The following is a 17,467-nucleotide window of genomic DNA, read 5'->3' as shown; positions in this document are numbered from 1 at the left end:
GGGAAGTCTGTACTCCTTTGTCCCGCCTCTTTGGTCCCCCCCACCCTCCAGCTGTCTGGGCCTGGCCGTGAATGGGGGAAGGGGACATACATGCCAGGCTTCCCCCGCACCTCTAACTTCGCGGCTCAGCGAGAGCATTAGCAGCCACCCCGCGGGACGTTAGTCTTCCCGGGAACGCCCAGGGGGCGGGTCTGCGGCGCCGCGCAGGCGCAGTGCAGCAGCGCCGCGCCTGCGCTGTGGAGAGGCCGAAGGAGGCGGGGGATTGGTATGCTGTGTGCGAGTGTGTGAGGGGAGGAGGCGTCGGGGCCGAGCGTGGTACTACAACGGGTGCGGGCCGGAGGGGGCGGGGGGATGCGCCGCGGCGGCGGTGGCGCGGGCGCTGGGGCTGGTGTTCAGAGGCGCCAGAGCCGCGGATCCCGGTCTCGCCGCCGCAGGAGCGTGGCTGTCGCGCGCGGCCTGAAGACACCGTACCTTTCTGCCCCTCACCTTTTTTTTTTTTTAAATAACCGGAACCAATGAACGCAGCCGGTACCCGAGCTCCGGAGGCCGCCGGTGCCGAGGCGACCAGGCTGGCGCCCGGCAGGAGCTCGCCTCCGAGGCGGCGGGGGCGGCCGGAGGAATCGCCGGTTGCGGCGGCGGCAGCAGCAGCTGCAGCGCCTGGCGGAGCGGACGGGTGGCCAGCGGCCGGGGCGCCGCCGCGCTTTCCCCTCGGTCCTCTTCCGCGCCCTCATCCCGCCACGGCGTTCGGCCCGGCCTCGGGCTGGCTGCGGTGGTGGCGCTGGGCTGCGCTGCTGGTGCTCGGGCTGCTGGTGGCCGGCGCGGCGGACGGATGCGAGCTGGTGTCCAGGCACCTCCGCGGGCGGCGGGCCTCGGGCTCTGCCGCGGCAGCCGCCTCCTCTCCCGCTGCGGCGGCGGGCGACAGTCCGGCGCTCATGACAGGTGAGGGCCCGGGGGGCGGCGGGCGGGGTAAGGCCGGCTGCTGTGGGACCCCCATCCCCGGGAGGGGCCCGTGCCCCTGCCGGGCGTCCGCTATACGACTGCCACGGTCAGTGCGCGATGCGGAGCTGGGCGCCCAGCCGCCAGCGCCCTGGACGCTGCTTCGTCGCGGTCCCCTACAGTCCGGACGCCTTTTTCCTCCCCACCTCCCCCACTCCCGACACCCCGCCCTCGACAGAGCCTCTCGACGGCACTCGCTTCTCCGCCCTACAGTCGGGCTCCTCGGTGTTGCTCGCTGAGCAATGCGGTGGTTTCTCCTCGGTGCTGCAGAAGAGCCAGCAGGGTCTGCAGGGTACTGGGCTGATTTTTTTTTTTTAAGCTGCTACAAAAAGTCAGCAGCAGCACTGCGGTATTTAGTCGGCCTGTGGTGCTGCTTTTGCAAAGGCAGCTGGCGGCGAGTCTCACAGGTTCAAAGCCCCGCTGAGCAGTGTCCCAGGGGAGGCTGCTAAAGAGGATTCTTTGAGAGCCATAATACCTACTGGTATTAGTGATTCCGTATTAGTATGCGGAAACCTTTAAATCTAATGTGTATTTTTGGAGGGGTGGGAGGAAGGTTTTGAGGGATGGGAAGTATTTGCCACTGGGAGCATCACTGGGGGATAAAGGGTGCAGAAAGCTCTTCAGGTAACCAGAAATATACCTAAAATTTGTCACGTGCAGGATATTCGTTTCGGGGCTTGTATTTGAGCAGCACGGTTCTGCTAGAGTGCACCAGCACCTTTGTAATATAGAACGTTCTCGAAATTATTGAAAACTTGCGAACATGTTTGGTAAAGTTAGATAGAAAATTGAATCCATTTAAAGCTTTCCAGGGTCATGTACAACTGATACGTGTGGTTTAAGTAATGATGTGGGGATCTTGAAACGATTTCTTTTGGAAAAGTAGTGGAGCTAAAGTTTTTTTTTTTTTTTTTAATTTTTGTACTGTATTTTTAAAAGTCATCAGTAGGTTTCCTACATTGATTGCAACACTAAAAAAAAGTAAAGTGGAACACTATGACCCATCATTAATTTAACCAAAGTGATAGTCCAGCAGGCGTCTGAAAGTAACAGCTGCTCTGGGAAGTGCTCAGTAGTTATATTCTTTGGAGCAAAGCGACTTATTCTCTGGGTTCTATGACAGCGTGCTTGCTATTTTAAAGACGAGGGTTTTGGTGAACTTTGTCAAGCTCTTTGGAAGTTGGGTAGAACATAATGATCAGAATATTTAACTTATTTTACCCTGAAACATATCAACCTCGATATGTGAAACTTGAAACATCAAACCTATCAGTGGTTAATTTGGATAAAATGATTACAGAATGATGAGTATTAGGAGCATAGTATAGTTTGAGAGGATAGGTGGAATAACTTTATGCTTGAACAGTCTTAATTCTCCAAATACAACTGTGGCAGATAAAATGAAGAATAGTGATTTTTAGGAAAGTAGCAGGATAAAACTAATTGCAAAGGTTAGGGAAAGTAGCAAAATAAAACTGACTGAAGGTTTAAAGCCTCATGCAGGAAGGGAGGGAGCAGAGATACTTGGGCTTCTATAAGGTATAGGAGCATGACTCTTGGTTTCTTGAGCAGAAGAGTTCGATTAATAAATAATTGGCTAATGTTTTGTCAGTATGTAATTGGTAGGAGGGCATGTGATTCAGAAAATTTAGTATTTTCTAACCAATAACAATACAATGTATAGTATATAGGTTATAGCAAGGAAATTACTTCAGGTGGAATTTTATTTTAATTAGCTGTTTATAATCCTTTTTGAAGATTTAAATTTCTCTTGAGTTATTTATGGCATCGTGAACAAGGAAAGGTGATTGTTATTGAATAAAAAGTGTGATCACACAAAGTGAGTTTGTGCTGTAGTGCTTTAAAATAAGTTTACAAAAATAATATTAACTCTGGAATTTATTTTGAATGTTTTTATTCTTTCCCTTTGTTGGGATATTAATTTTTAACAAGTTAAACATTTCCATTTCAGATTTAAGATAAACAGACTACACATTGTGCAGGTTAAATTGTCATTTTAACAAGTTTATGTAAATACAGTCAATAGCACTGATACCTGGGAAGTGGTAAATTGAAGTCTGTAATAAAGTTGGAGCATATTGAAAATTTCTTTGAGCTATGTATATGCTCTCCTCTGTAGGGCTCCTTCCCATTCTGATTGTGTGAATAGCGCTTTCTTTAATGGTTTCCACTTGTAAATGTTATGCTAAGCCCCAAACATAATAAATTATTGTTATTGTACACTTCAGGAAGTAGAACCATAGACTGTACTTAAAAAATACTGTGTTATATTCTGGGCAGCATTAATGGAGAGAAATGGGGTAGAGAGCAATTTGTAATAAAACTAAGCTACATGTGAATTTTGAAAGTGGAAAATTCTTGAAACAATTCTGAGAGAAGAATTGTACTCTGGCTCTGTATTAAAATTGTCATTTAACTGTGAGTATTCTTAACAGCTCTGAAAGTGATAGCCAAAATCACATCTTCTCTTTTCCTCTACAGATTGGTATTTTTAATATTTCAGCAACATCATAAAGAGTTTGCCTCTTACTAATAAAATGTAGAAAGCACTCTTTTCCAGTGAATTTTGCCTCTCAAGAGTTTTACTTTCGAGGTTTAGTGTATTTTAAGAACAAATTGCCTTTAAGTCATCTGTCGCATGCTTAATTTTGAGTAAGCAAGTGTTCTTACAGAGACTGAGAAATCGTCAATATAAACAGACTCACTGTCATAATGAATATTGGTTTATATTTTCCTTTTTATATTACGTTTTCAGGATTGGGTGTGCAAATGTTTTGATAAGGTGAAACCAATATTTATAGTGTGGTAAAGGCTTAAATTATATATACATATATATCTTTAGGGCTCTTGCTTTGAAAGTGATAGAAATTTAAAGCAAGTTAGGGCTTGGTGACGAAGAGTTTGTTGATTACAGTCTTAAGAGAGTGCTTTAATAATTCAAAGCATTATTATTATTGTTATTATTATTATTATTATTTGCCTAACAGATTTAGAATCAATGAATTGATCCCAATGGAGAGTGATTGATCTTATCCAGATATGGTCTCTGAAAAATAGTTTATGAAAGGGCAAGGAAAGGGCAAAGAATACACACATGCAAATATTTCATGTGTGTATATGTATATATAACAGTTCTTTATTCTGGCAAAGTGTGCACAATACAGTTGACCGTTGAACAGCGAGGTCAGGGGTGCCAACCTGTGCAGGTAAAAATCTGAGTATAACCTTTGACTCCTCCAAACTTAACTAGGAATAGGAATACTAGTGACCAGAAGCCTAAAGTAAACAGTTGATTGACACGTGTTTCGTTTTTGTATTATATACTGTATTTAAGTTAGAGTAAAGAAAGCGTTATTAAGAAAATCATAAGGAAGGCAAAATACATTTACAGTACTGTACTGTATAGAAAAAAATATGTATATAAGTGAATCCACAAAGTTTAAATCCACAAAGTTCAAACAAAGTTCAAGGGTCAACTGTAATTGAAACATTTCAAACATGTTGTCTTATAGGTAGTTGTTTCAGAATTTTTTAAAACAAATTTTAGCTTCAGAAATATTTGCTTCTATCTTTTTCAAAAATGAATTAATGCAACCTTCTTTAGTGCCTCTGTTAAGGTTTACTATAATACTTTTCATTAGTTTGGTATGATATTAGGAATATCATATTTTAAAATATGTCTTTTGGAAGTATTAAAATTTCAGTGAAAACTTAAAATATTATTAATTTGAAGGTATACCTTTTTGAAAGAGCCACTCTACTCATTAGTATTAAACACATCTATGTGGTGGGGTTTTTGTTAATTTAGATGAAAATACTTCACATGAGCATGATTATCATTGTAAAAAATCCTAAGGTTCATTTTTAAGTATCTCACCTTGCATGCCTAACATTTAACTAGGAAATGTCACTTTTTTTTTTAGTTAGTATTGGCTTGAGTGTAGTTTTATGTGAGGACTATTATACAATAATTTTATAGTGTTAATGTTTAGATTATGACAATAGTTAAACTCCCAGTGTAGTTCACATAGTACTAGAAACCATTGTTCCTCTTTTTGTGAAATTGCTCTTCCTGAATTTAGCTTCTGATTTTCTGAAGCCACCTTTTGATGGCTAGGTCTTGTGCTGTATTCTCTTTTGCCTTCCCAGGTAGTTATGATTACTAGTCCTTTTCTTCATCATTCTTTGGCCATTGCTATAGGGGTTTTTCTTTTTCTTTTCTTTTTTTGTTTTGTTTTATTTTGTTCTCTTGCTAACTATAGGATTAAATAATCTCATATGTGTTTTGATCTAGTCTATTTTGAACATTTTAGAATTAGTAATCTTATTGGTCTGGAAACATTGCTTTTCTTGAGAATACCATGGTAGAACTGTTTGGTGTCTGTTGGGAATCCCATTGCATGGGAATAACTTAGAGGGCCACTTGGAAAAATGGGTTTGGGATTTGGCTTAACTTTAGCAATAGGAGGATCTGCACAGGAGTTCTTCACTTTGCTAAGTAAATCCACGCAGGAATTCTTTGCTTTGTGGTTGGATACATGCTAATGTTTTTAGATTAATTTGACTTCTGAGTAACTATATCAAGTATTTTGGATATTGGCTTACTCATTGATAATGCAGTATAGAATACTCTTAAGCTGATGCTTGAGATCTGTATCTATGTATATGGTAGCTAAAGTATAAACTGGTTAAGCTAATGTTGAGATAAACAGTTAATAATATGAGTAGTAAGCCATTTTTGACAGTCACTAGAATTCCGACCTTATCTTATTGAGAGCTATCAGATTTTTTCAGTGAAACCATTATTTATTTTTTTTTAAAGATTTATTTATTTGAGAGAGAAGGAGAGAAGTAGACTCCCCTCTTAGCGTGGGGCCCGACATGGGGCTCAATCTCATGACCCTGAGATCATGACCTGAGCCAAAATCAAGAGTTGGACCCTTAACTGACTGAACCATCCAGGTGCCCCTCAGCTAAACAATTGTGAAACACATGCAGAACATTATATATATATGGTAGGAATTGGAAATAATACAAAAAAGAGTAAGACAATGAGTGTGCCTATTGGGAATAGAAGGTATATTTATTAAACTATTACTAGCTGTCAGTATTGTGCTAAGTGCTTTATATACATCACTGTTTTTGATTCTGAGATTAACACTGTTAGAGGTAACCCTACTGTAATGTTCATATAAAAGATGAGGAAACCCAGAGAGGATGATCTTAAGTAACTTGCTCAAGGTTATACTTAGAAATTAGAGTCAGAAATTGACCTGAGTTTCTCTGCTTACAAAGCTTTGATTCTTAACTGGTATGTTGTATGCATCTTATACACATAACTAAACATAATGAGACAGATTGTGATTAGTACCATAAAGGACTGCAAAAAGGAAAGCTATTAGGGAATATTACTTAGAGGGTTAGGGTTTGAGTGGGATTTTGATGTAGAGATAGGGACTTCTTATGGAGATGAGTGAAAGAGCTTTCTGGGAGAAGGCATATGCAAGAATAAGGAGTAAATTAATAGTTTTCTTTGGAGTTAAGTATAGGGTGTATGTGGAGTAGTGGGAAATGCAAGGAGAAAGAAGGTTTGGGCCAAACTATCTAGAACTTTAATATTCCTTAGTTTATAAACTAAGCTTTGTATATATAAGCTTTGTATTGAAATGTCAACACAACTAACACTGGGGTACTCAGCCATGTGCAGGGGAATATGGGAAATTATGATACATTTTCTTGGCATATCCATTTTACTAATTGGGAAACAAACATATTTAATCCATAGTAATTTATACAGTACTGAACGTGCACGTGTTATGGAGAATGCAAATTTACTTTAATTGTTAAGGTAAAACAAAAGGCTTATGGAGGTATTTTGATCTTTCAGAGTGTTTTGTTCATAAACGTAAGAGTAGTAAATCTATTTTCCTGCTGGGTTGGGAAGCAATGTGGTTTTTGAACATGGAAGTGACATGATCTCTGTGTTTGAGAAAGCGAGATCTGGGCGGATGGAAGTGAGGAGACGATAGAGGTAAATGAAGAGGCCAGTTAGGAAGCTGTATAGAAGTGAGGTCTTGAGAATTTCAATCGTGAAATTATGGCTATGAAAATGTTTAGAGGAAATTTTGTAAAATTTGCTTTCTTGTTAGAAAGGAATCTAGAAGAAGTCTAAGAAACAAAAATTACCTTTTAATTTTAAACACCTAGTGTTTGTAAAGTGACTTAGATTGATGAAAGTCCTTGAAAATATGCAAGAGGAAATGTTGTATTTTTAGTATTCCTTATTTTAATTTTTAAAAAGATTTTATCCATTAGAGAGAGCAAGAGCGAGTGTGCAAGTGGGGGGAGGGGCAGAAGGAGAGAGAATCTCAAGCAGACTCAACACAGAGTGCTGAGCTGGACACAGGGCTCCATCCCAGGACCCTGAGACCATGACCGGAGCCGAAGTCAAGAGTTGGATGCTCAACCAACTGAGCCACCCAGGTGCCCCTAGTATTCCATATTTTAAAGTGCATGTGTATTCCTTAACAAAGGATAACTTTCCAGATTGACTTAATACTATATTGCATCAAAGTTGAACTTTCCCCACCCCCACTCCTTCTTTGAATAGCAATGTCTTAGGGTACTGGCATATTATTTGTTTCAAAATTAACTTTTGAATTTCACATGTGAATTTCAAGCTTGATCCTTAGGTGATGATTTCAAATGCCAAATCTAAGTGATTTGTTCATTTCCTTATCCTTCTAGATCTTTATATTAGTGGTATTAGATATTTAGTCCTTCTTGACAGTTTCTAATCCTACCTTCAGTAATTGTTTTCCTTGACTGGTTTTATTGTTGCTAATTTTAAGGGTGGTTCTCTCCTGTCTCTGTCCTCAGTCTTGTGTTCCTCTAGTCTAGCTGAACATTTCCTCCTCAGAGAACTTCATTACTAGGAAAGTTCTAAATTGGGGATAGGGACCCCAAGCCAATGATTGATTTGACTTTGGCTTTATTTCATTTGGCCCTTGAGGTGATACTGCACTACTATCATGGCTGCAGTCCTGAGAGTAATTTCCTTTCTGCTAGGCTGCCTCAGTCATACCTTGTAAAGTGAAACAACTTTAGGATAAAGACTAAGATTAGTTGTAGAATGTTAAATAGTGGCTATTCAGTGTGTTCTTTAGATGGTGGTAATCCCCCTCACCCCAGAACCACAAAGTAATACCAGAACAGTTAGCTGGACTAACATCCATCTCAGAACCCAAGCACCTGTATCTGTCCCAGTGTTTCTTGCAAAATAAATTTGTGTTGATTTGTGCTTATGGATCTTGGCCTCTGTTTAACTTACTCTTACCTCTACTTGTTCTCACTTTCTTTCTCTACCTCTCTTTTTGATCTTCCTAAACTTGCCAGTATATGGAACTGAAACACTTCAAAAATGATTTTACTGAATTAAGTACTGGGTTTTTAATTTTAAAAATAATTGAAGTGAATCTGATTTATATGATTTAAAAATACTAAGCAACTTTATCACAAACCCCTAGAGTAACAAAAATGATTTGTAGTTGTTTGTTAAATGATTCTCAGTAAATAAAAAAGGATTTTTTTAAACCCTTACTTGCAATTTTTATCTGCTGTTTAACATACTGGACATTTCACAGGTCCATGTTATTATACTCATTTTTTTTCCTTTTTAAAAATATCTGATGTTGAGTAAATAGATAATCTTAATCCTCCTTCTCTATTCCTATTCTCCAGCAATAAACCTCTAACTTTTCCATTAATGATAAATATATAATTTTTCCTGTTTCATTACTTTCATTCTTTAGCAATTCTTTCTACTTTGTTACACACATTCAAACTGTGTTAATCCTTGATATTTCTTTCTTTGTTTCTGGATACCAAATTAAAAAAAAATCTACTTTAAATCTTTGTTCAACTGGGGATATAGGTACTCCGATATTTTTTGAATTTGCTTTTTAAAATATACCCTGTGATGTGCATCCAGCGTTTGGTTCTAGGTCTGTTGAAATAGATCCTAAAAAGAAGCGTAGAGGGTAAAAGTCAGAAAGCCAGACTATGGTGACTGCGTGTGTGTGTGTGTGTGTGTGTGTGTATAAAGCTTTAAACATATTAAGTGATTGTTTTGTGCCAGATATGATGAAAGGAACTGGGGATATAAAGATGCTGAAGTTGCATCGCTGCAAGAACAATATAAATTTGAAAATTGCCTGAGAGTGGATTGCATAATCTAAAAAAAAGTATTAATGTATTTGTTTTTTATTTTTTATTTTTTTTTTAAAGATTTTATTTATTTATTTGAGAGAGAGAGAATGAGAGAGAGAGAACACATGAGAGGGGATGGGGTCAGAGGACGAAGCAGACTTCCTGCCGAGCAGGGAGCCCGATGCGGGACTCGATCCCGGGACTCCAGGATCATGACCTGAGCCGAAGGCAGTCGCCTAACCAACTGAGCCACCCAGGCGCCCCAATGTATTTGTTTTTTAAAAGGAAACTACTGTGGTAGCTTGTTTAGTAGCATTTCTGCATTTACTAAAAATACCTATTAGAATATTTATTAGAAGCTTCTTGTTATAGATCTGTAATATTGAAAATGAGCCCCCTTCCCCTTCTTTGGAATAAGGTATGATATAAATAAATATAGTACTTTTTTGTTTACTTTTTGGTATTACTTTTATTCTTCATTAACAAGCAGACAAGCAAACAAACAAAACACTATAATATGCCAGTCACCAAGTTAGGTGTTTGGAATTTTAAGATTAGTAAGATAATGACCTTGCCTTGTATTCCAGGAGGAGATACTGCTTTTTAAAAGGTGATACATTGTGACAAGAGTGTAAGGGCATAAGGGCTGTATTTAATAGAATTACATTTTGATGTGGAGAGGTGGGCTATTTAAAACATTTTTTTAAAAAATTTTATTTTAAGTGATCTCTACACCCATCACAGGGCTCGAACTCAACCTTGAGGTCAAGAGTTGCATGCTCCACCAGGTGAGCCAGCCAGGTGCCTGAGGTGGACTATTTTTTCCACAGAAGTATTTACTGAGAATGCATAAGAGTTTGTCACATAGGGGGGCTTAGTTGGTTAAGCGTCCGACTCTTGGTTTTGGCTCAGATCATGATCTCAGGGTCCTGAGATTGAGCCCCACGTCAGACTGGGCACTCAGCCTGGAGTCCACTTGTCTCTCTCCCTCTGCTATGCCCCCTTCCCCCATGTGCGCTCTCTTTCTCTCACAAATAAATAAATCTTTAAAAAAAATGTTATAAAGAGTTTGTCACATAGGGAAAAGTGTCACAGTGTGAGAGGAGGAAGCCGAGTGGGGAATGACAGCATAGACATTGCCATTTGAGAATGCTTAGTGGAGATTGAATTGCCAGTGTGGCAGAGTCAGTGGTCAGCCTGCTTGTGGTGTACCAACGTCCATGTCTGCATGTGGGATTCAAATTTATGCCAGGCATTTGTATGTTTTATCTTATTTAATCCTTTAGAGTCCTGGTGAGGTTATTATCATACCTGTAGATTACTACATGTGATGGAGATTTAGGATTGGTCTGAAATAGTTTATAACCTTAAAAATCCTCCTGGGGGCGCCTGTGTGGCTCAGTCAGTTAAGTGCCTTCAGCATGATCCCAGGGTCCTGGGATCCAGCCTTGCATCGGGCTCCCGTTCAGTAGGGGTCTGCTTCTCCCTCTCCCTCTCCCTCTGTGCTAGTGCGCTCTCTCTGTCTCTCTCAAGTAAATAAATAAAATCTAAAAAAAAAAATCCCCCAGTGCCAAAGATCTTTATGATAAATTAAAATTTTTAAAATTAAAAAAAATTAAATTGGTATCCTCAGTAAGTGGGTAATTCCTATTTGTGGTTTGTTTTCATGAATATTCCTTAAGGATGGAATGTTATTTTTAAGAAACATAACATTTTATTTTTTTATTTTTTATTTTATTTTTTTTTTAAGATTTTATTTATTTATTTGAGAGAGAGAGAATGAGAGAGAGCACATGAGAGGGGTTAGGGTCAGAGGGAGAAGCAGACTCCCTGCCGAGCAGGGAGCCTGATGCGGGGCTCCATCCAGGGACTCCAGGATCATGACCTGAGCCGAAGGCAGTTGCTTAACCAACTGAGCCACCCAGGCGCCCCAACATAACATTTTATATCTTGAACTTTTATCTGGGCTGTAAGTCTGCTCCCATTTTTTGTACAGTGTGATTAGGAGCATAGCCTCTCGATTAGAGTGGGATTTCTTGAGCTTGGGTCCCAGTGTGACAGTGATTTTGTAATTTGGGGTAGGTAATTTAATCTATTCATGCCTAAAAAGTGTTTCTGTCCCCAATTCCAGTCTGTGAGGGGAGACTTGCCCATACCAACAAGCAGTTCTCTGACACCAGCGGAGTGTCTGAGAATTCAGTGCGGTTCTGACACTATCAACCTGGAGATAGAATCGGATCCCACAGGTAGAGTGCTCAGTCCCACAAGATTACCCTCCACTTCAGAAGCCAGTCACAAGCCCTGGTTGTTACCTGTGCTTCTGACTGACCTTCTGTAAATCAGAGGTTCCCATGGATCCCCCTCCTTGGGTTTGATTAATTTGCTAAAGGGGCTCACAGAACTCAGGAAAACCCATTTACTTACTAGATTACCAGTTTATTACAAAGGATATTAAAAAATACAGATCAATAGCCAGATGAAAAGTTACATAGGGCAAAATCCCGAACAAAGGAGCTTCTGTCCTCCTGGAGTTTGGGGCTCTGCATAATGGCAAATGGAAGCTTTCTGCTTCCCCAAGGTGGAAGCTCTCTGAATGCCCTCTTTTTTTTTTTTTTAATGGAGGCATTGGGTTTTCATTATATAGGAATGATTGATGACCTCATTGGCCATTGGTGATTGATTCAGCCTCTAGCCCCTCACTCCTCCCCAGAAATCAAGGTGGGACTGAAAGTTCCAACCCTACAGTCAAGGTTGGTTCCCCTGGCAATGAGCCCCCATCCCTTAGGTGCTGGTTGGATAATAAGTCACCTTCATTAACATAAGCCCAGTTGGGGTGGAAAGGGTTTGTTATGAATAATAAAACACTCATTTCACCTTGATGGCTCTGAAGCTTTTTCAGGAACTGAGGATTAGAGCCCAAATACAACAAAAGAAGCTCCCTTTGCTCTTACCTCTCAGGAAATTCCATGGGTTTTGGGAGCTGTGAACCAGGAACTGGGGATGATGAAGACCAGACATATATTAGGTTTTTATTTTGGTCAGATGTGACCAAATACATGTATTTCTTATAAATTACAATATTGTGGTGCCTAAATTTTCTTAACTCTAAAATGAGTTTGAAGAATACATGAATTAATCTATGTAAAGTGAACAGAGAACAGTGTCTGGCAAATATAAGTATTCAGTTGTCGACTTACTTTTTTAATCTATAGGTAAAGATGTCGAATAGTTGTAGAAATGTGCTGTGATCTATTGGGTACTATTAAGATGTTTTATGTTGCATTTAAAAAAGTGTGAAGACATAGTTTGAGTCACTTCCATGATCTAAATAACCATTAATGGTCTAAGATTAGTAAAAACTTTGTAGAAATATGAAACTAAGGGGACTGAGATTAAGGGGTATTATGGTATTTTTAAAAAGTTGTGTCATTAGCTTAAGTGTTTTTGTACCTTTATTTTATATGATTAAAAGATTTAAAGCATTTTGCAGTTGAAATAGCAGACTTTAAATTCCCTATGGACCTTGCATTTCAGTTGGGAGGGTAGGAAAAATAAACTGTTTTTAACTTGTGAGAAATGCTATCAAGGAACAAAAGAGAGGGGTGCCTGGGTGGCTCAATCGTTAAGCGTCTGCCTTCGGCTCGGGTCATGATCCCAGGGTCTTGGGATCGAGCCCCACATGGGGCTCCCTGCTCAGCAGGAAGCCTGCTTCTCCCTCTTCCACTCGCCCTGCTGTGTTCCCTCTCTTGCTGTGTCTCTGTCTGTCAAATAAATATACAATCTTTAAAAAGAAATTAAAAAAAAAAGGAACAAAAGAGAGATACAGGATAGAAAATAATGTTACTTGTGTGGGGACACCTAATTTAGGTGGCTGGTTAGGAAAGGCTTCTGAGAAGGTGACATTTAACGGGACGTCTGAAGGATCAGGAGCCAAATCTATGAAGAGTTGAGTAATAGCATTCCATAGGCAAAAAAGAGTTTGAATTATTTGAAGAAGTGAAAGTATCATTTTGACTGAGCATCTTGAGGAAGGGGGAGAGTAGCGTTTGATCTGGCTGTGCAAGGGGGAAGGATCAGATGGTACGGAGCCTCATAGACCATGTTTGGGGTTTATTCAGTGGGTGACAGGAAGCAGTTGAAGCATCTTAAGGAGGGTAGTTATATGATTCCTTTTTTGGGGGTGGGGTTTGGTCTAGTGTTTTGGTTTTTTTTTTTCCCTAAATTATTATGGAAAGAACATGTAACACAAAATTTACCATCTTAACCATTTTTTTTTTTAAAGATTTTATTTATTTATTTGACAGAGAGAGACACACAGTGAGAGAGGGAACACAAGCAGGGGGAGTGGGAGAGGGAGAAGCAGGCTTCCTGCTGAGCAGGGAGCCCGATGTGGGGCTCGATCCCAGGACCCTGAGATCATGACCTGAGCTGAAGCCAGACGCTTAATGACTGAGCCACCCAGGCACCCCCATCTTAACCATTTTTAAGTGTACAATTCAGTAGTGTTAAGTATATTCATATTGTTGTGAAACAGATCTCCCGAACGTTTTCATATCACAAAACTGAAACTCTACTAAATTCCAATCAGGAAAAGGAGGCAAACTGAACAAGAAACAAAGGCCTTTTATTTGTGGTATCAGAATTGACAATTCAGGGAGTGCTGATTCTAGTAGCAACCAGGAAGGTGTCCCACTCATGTGGGGAAAGCAAGGGGTTTTTATGAGAGAGAAGAGGGTAAGCACATGACTTAGATAAGAGAAGAGGGGGAAAAATGTTCATTCGTGCTAACTGGTCGAGCTCCTTTTGATTATTTTCTAATCAACTACTTTATTGGTGCTACCAAATGAAGCTATTCTTGGTATGCATTAGTTAATTGTTCTGTCTTCATAAAGTTCATACCGACAGTTTTACGGTCCTAATGTCAGTTGTTCTGTTGAATTTTACTAGCAATTCCTTGTTAAACAGTTGCCCGTTCTGGCTCAGTTTAAGAGTTCATTAATTAGAAAGGAAAATGGAGCTTCAAAATGGAGTCTCTGATTCCAAACCATCAAACAGCAGCTCCCCGAAGCCCCTGGGGACCTTCCTTCTGCTTCTGCTTCCGTGGATTTAACCACTTTAGATATCTCACTATAAGTGGAATCATACAGTATTTGTTTTATTTTGACTAGCTTCTTTGACTTATATGACTATAATGTCCTCAGTGTTCATCCATGTTGTAGCATATGACAGGGTTTCCTTCCTTCTTAAGACTGAATAATATTCATTGAATGTGTATATCACATTTTTTATATCCATTCATCTGCCAGTGGACACTTGCGGTTGCTTCTACCTTTTGGCTCTTGTAAATAGTGCTACTATAAACATGGGTGTGCAGATATCTCTTTGAGACTCTGCTTTCAGTTCTTTTGTATATATATACAGTGGGATTGCTGGATCATATGGTAGTTCTATTTTTAATTTTTTGAGGAACCTCAAACTGTTTTCCATGGTGGTTGTCCCCTTTTATAACCCTACCATCAGAGCACAAGGGTTTCAATTGCTGCATGATTTACATTCAAAAGATCTCTTTGGCTGCTGTTTGGGGGATGAATTGTTGGGTTCAGGAGTCACCACAGGGAGATTGCATTGGAAAGTAGTTATTAGTAGTCTCATTGAGAAGTAATAGTGGCTTGGACTAGGATGATAGGAGGAGGAAGGGTTAACAAGATATTTTGGAATTTGAATTGATTTGGTTTGCTGATGAATTGGGAAACAGCAGTGAAAGAAAGGGAAGAATCAAGGGCAGCTCTTAGATTGGTAACTTCAGAGTCCCTGATGACCTTCACAATGCTGATGTAGGTAGGAAGGTCTTTCTCAGAAGCCCTCAACGTATTTCTTCTCATGTCTCGTAGATGAGGCCTGGGTTGTTGGATGACGATTTCCCTTTTTAGAATAATTGTGTTTCATTCTCCTAGGACTGCAGGAGTGGCCCACCTTCTTGAGCACATTGTTACCCTATTTGAACAAAATGGAGGTTCTCTTAGGAAAGAAGAGGGGGAATGACAGATTAACTAAATAGCTTTGTGAGCTTTGGGGAAGTATCTTTTTTTTTTTTTTTTTAAAGATTTTATTTATTTATTTGACAGAGACACAGCAAGAGAGGGAACACAAGCAGGGGCAGAGGGAGAGCGAGAAGCAGGCTTCCCGCAGAGCAGAGAGCCCAGTGCGGGGCTCGATCCCAGAACCCTGGGATCATGACCTGAGCCGAAGGCAGACGCTTAACGACTGAGCCACCCAGGCGCCCCTGGGGAAGTATCTTGATTTCTTTTGCCTCATTTGTAAAATGGGAGCATAACTACCTCATAGGGTTGTTATGAAGATTAAAATAGTGTATTTGAAGTGCGTAGCAAGGAATAAATGCTCAATAAATACCATTTTCTTTACCTGATTCCCTCTCCCCGAACTTTTTTTGACTCTGTATTTATTTTAATGGTACCACTGTTTTTTGAATCAGTCAAACACAAATTCTTGAAGTTACATTTGACCTTTTCCCCATTCTTTCTATTCTTATTACTACCACATTGGTTCTGAACTAAATTATTTGTGCTAGGGGAGGCAATAATCTTGTAACTCACCTTGTACTCTGTTATATACTACTTTCATTAATAAAGCTGTTACTATTTTCTATTAATATCAAATTAAATTTAAACTTGTTTTGAAGTTCATAGTGGACACAAACTCCTGATGATCTTCCGTATGTCATAAGTATATTCCAGCAAAATTAGGATACTTCTTGTTCTTTGAACACACTTTATTTTCTCCTTTATTCTATTGCTTGCATATTTCTCTCATACTAGCGTGTCCTCTCCATCTTTCAAGGTTCATTCCAAATATTTGTTCAGTAAATATTTATTGAGACTATTCTATGTTCAGTGCACAGTTGTACGAGTTGGAGACACAGTGGTGGGAAAAAATTGACATGGGTCCTGCTCTCTGTGTTTCTATTGTCATAAAGTCTTTCCAAACTTATCTTTAGTAGGGCATGATTTCTTCCACCTTGGGACTTTCTTAAATTGTTTATACCCTTCTTATTGCAATTTGAACTTGCAGTATCTATCTACTTATGTTGTATCACAGTGGTTCTTCTTTCTTTTTTACCCATTTGAGGTATCTATTATAATAGGTATCTTTCCCATAAATAAAGGTTGTACCAGAGCCCTGTAAATACTTTTCAACTTGAAGGTTTGTTTTTGATTGTAATCTGTTGTAGTTGATGATACTTATATCTGTGTAGCGATTAATGGTTGACAAGTAGAGCTTTGTGTCCAGTGTGTCCAGCACTTTAAAATATATGGGTCGTCTGTAATATAGTATGATTTAATCATTGACATCTGTTCTTATCTAAGATGTTTTTGTTGCTATTGAAAAATTGTATGAGTTAAATATTTTTGGAAAAAGCTGTAGCATATCTTTATTTGTGACTGCTAATAATTTCTAGTGGAAAAATGTTACAGGATAACTTTCAGCTTTTCACTTATATAAACTGAGTAATTATGATGAATCCATTACTCAGTTGGCTTGAGTCATGAACTCTTCAGTTGATAATTTCACGTATTTTTGAAAGAGTTTAGGGAAATTAAAATGATGTGATTATTAAAAGAATTTTATTCAGTTTGTAATCTCACAGACATTAAAAAAATTTAAAAAGTGCTGGTTCATGTAAAATTAAGAGTAGTAAAGTCAGTATTAGGCATAGTCTGTGAGATTACATTGTGCTACTTAGTTGGGGAGTATATTTATTTAACAAATGTCTGAATGCCTACTGCTAAACACTTTTTAGGTGCTGGAGGGAAGTCCAGCTCTTCCTAAGAGCAAATGAAGTCTCTGCTCTTATGATTTCACTTTTAATGTTCCCGTTATTTGTCCTGCAATAATAGTTTTGGTATAATATAGTATGTGATATTTGAACAAATTGGCAGCTTCCTCATTTTGTGTTGCTGCTGATCCCAGTATTCACTGGTTTCCAGACGCCTTTATAATTGAAGCTGAGAGCCACACTGGTTTTACCTATTAATCTTTTTATTCATTTATAATACCAGTTCTACAAGTCATGATAAATCTCTCTTTGTCTTATACAAATCATACTTAAATATGTATATTTTAAAATCAACTTTAATGCAGTGTAATAGGACTAGAACTAGAACCCGAATCTATTAACTGCTAGTCCTGGGTTGTTTTTGCCATGGCTATATAATATTTCTTT

At 39.3% G+C, this 17,467-nt stretch overlaps 1 protein-coding gene across 1 annotated transcript in view; it reads left to right on the top strand.

The window, feature by feature from the left end:
* The first annotated feature begins 294 nt into the window (after nt 1-294).
* STIM2 (stromal interaction molecule 2) overlaps nt 295-17,467 on the top strand; it is a 147,147-nt gene continuing 129,974 nt past the window's right edge. Inside the window, 1 exon segment of the mRNA XM_021679453.2 lies at nt 295-939. Within this exon segment, the coding sequence (XP_021535128.1) occupies nt 516-939 (424 nt within the window). The 5' untranslated portion in view covers nt 295-515.

The sequence above is a fragment of the Neomonachus schauinslandi genome, chromosome 2 (assembly GCF_002201575.2).
Source record: "Neomonachus schauinslandi chromosome 2, ASM220157v2, whole genome shotgun sequence".
Taxonomy (NCBI): Eukaryota; Metazoa; Chordata; class Mammalia; order Carnivora; family Phocidae; genus Neomonachus; species Neomonachus schauinslandi.
Note: the sequence above shows the minus strand (reverse complement) of the source record. Positions and strands in the feature narration are given on the sequence as shown.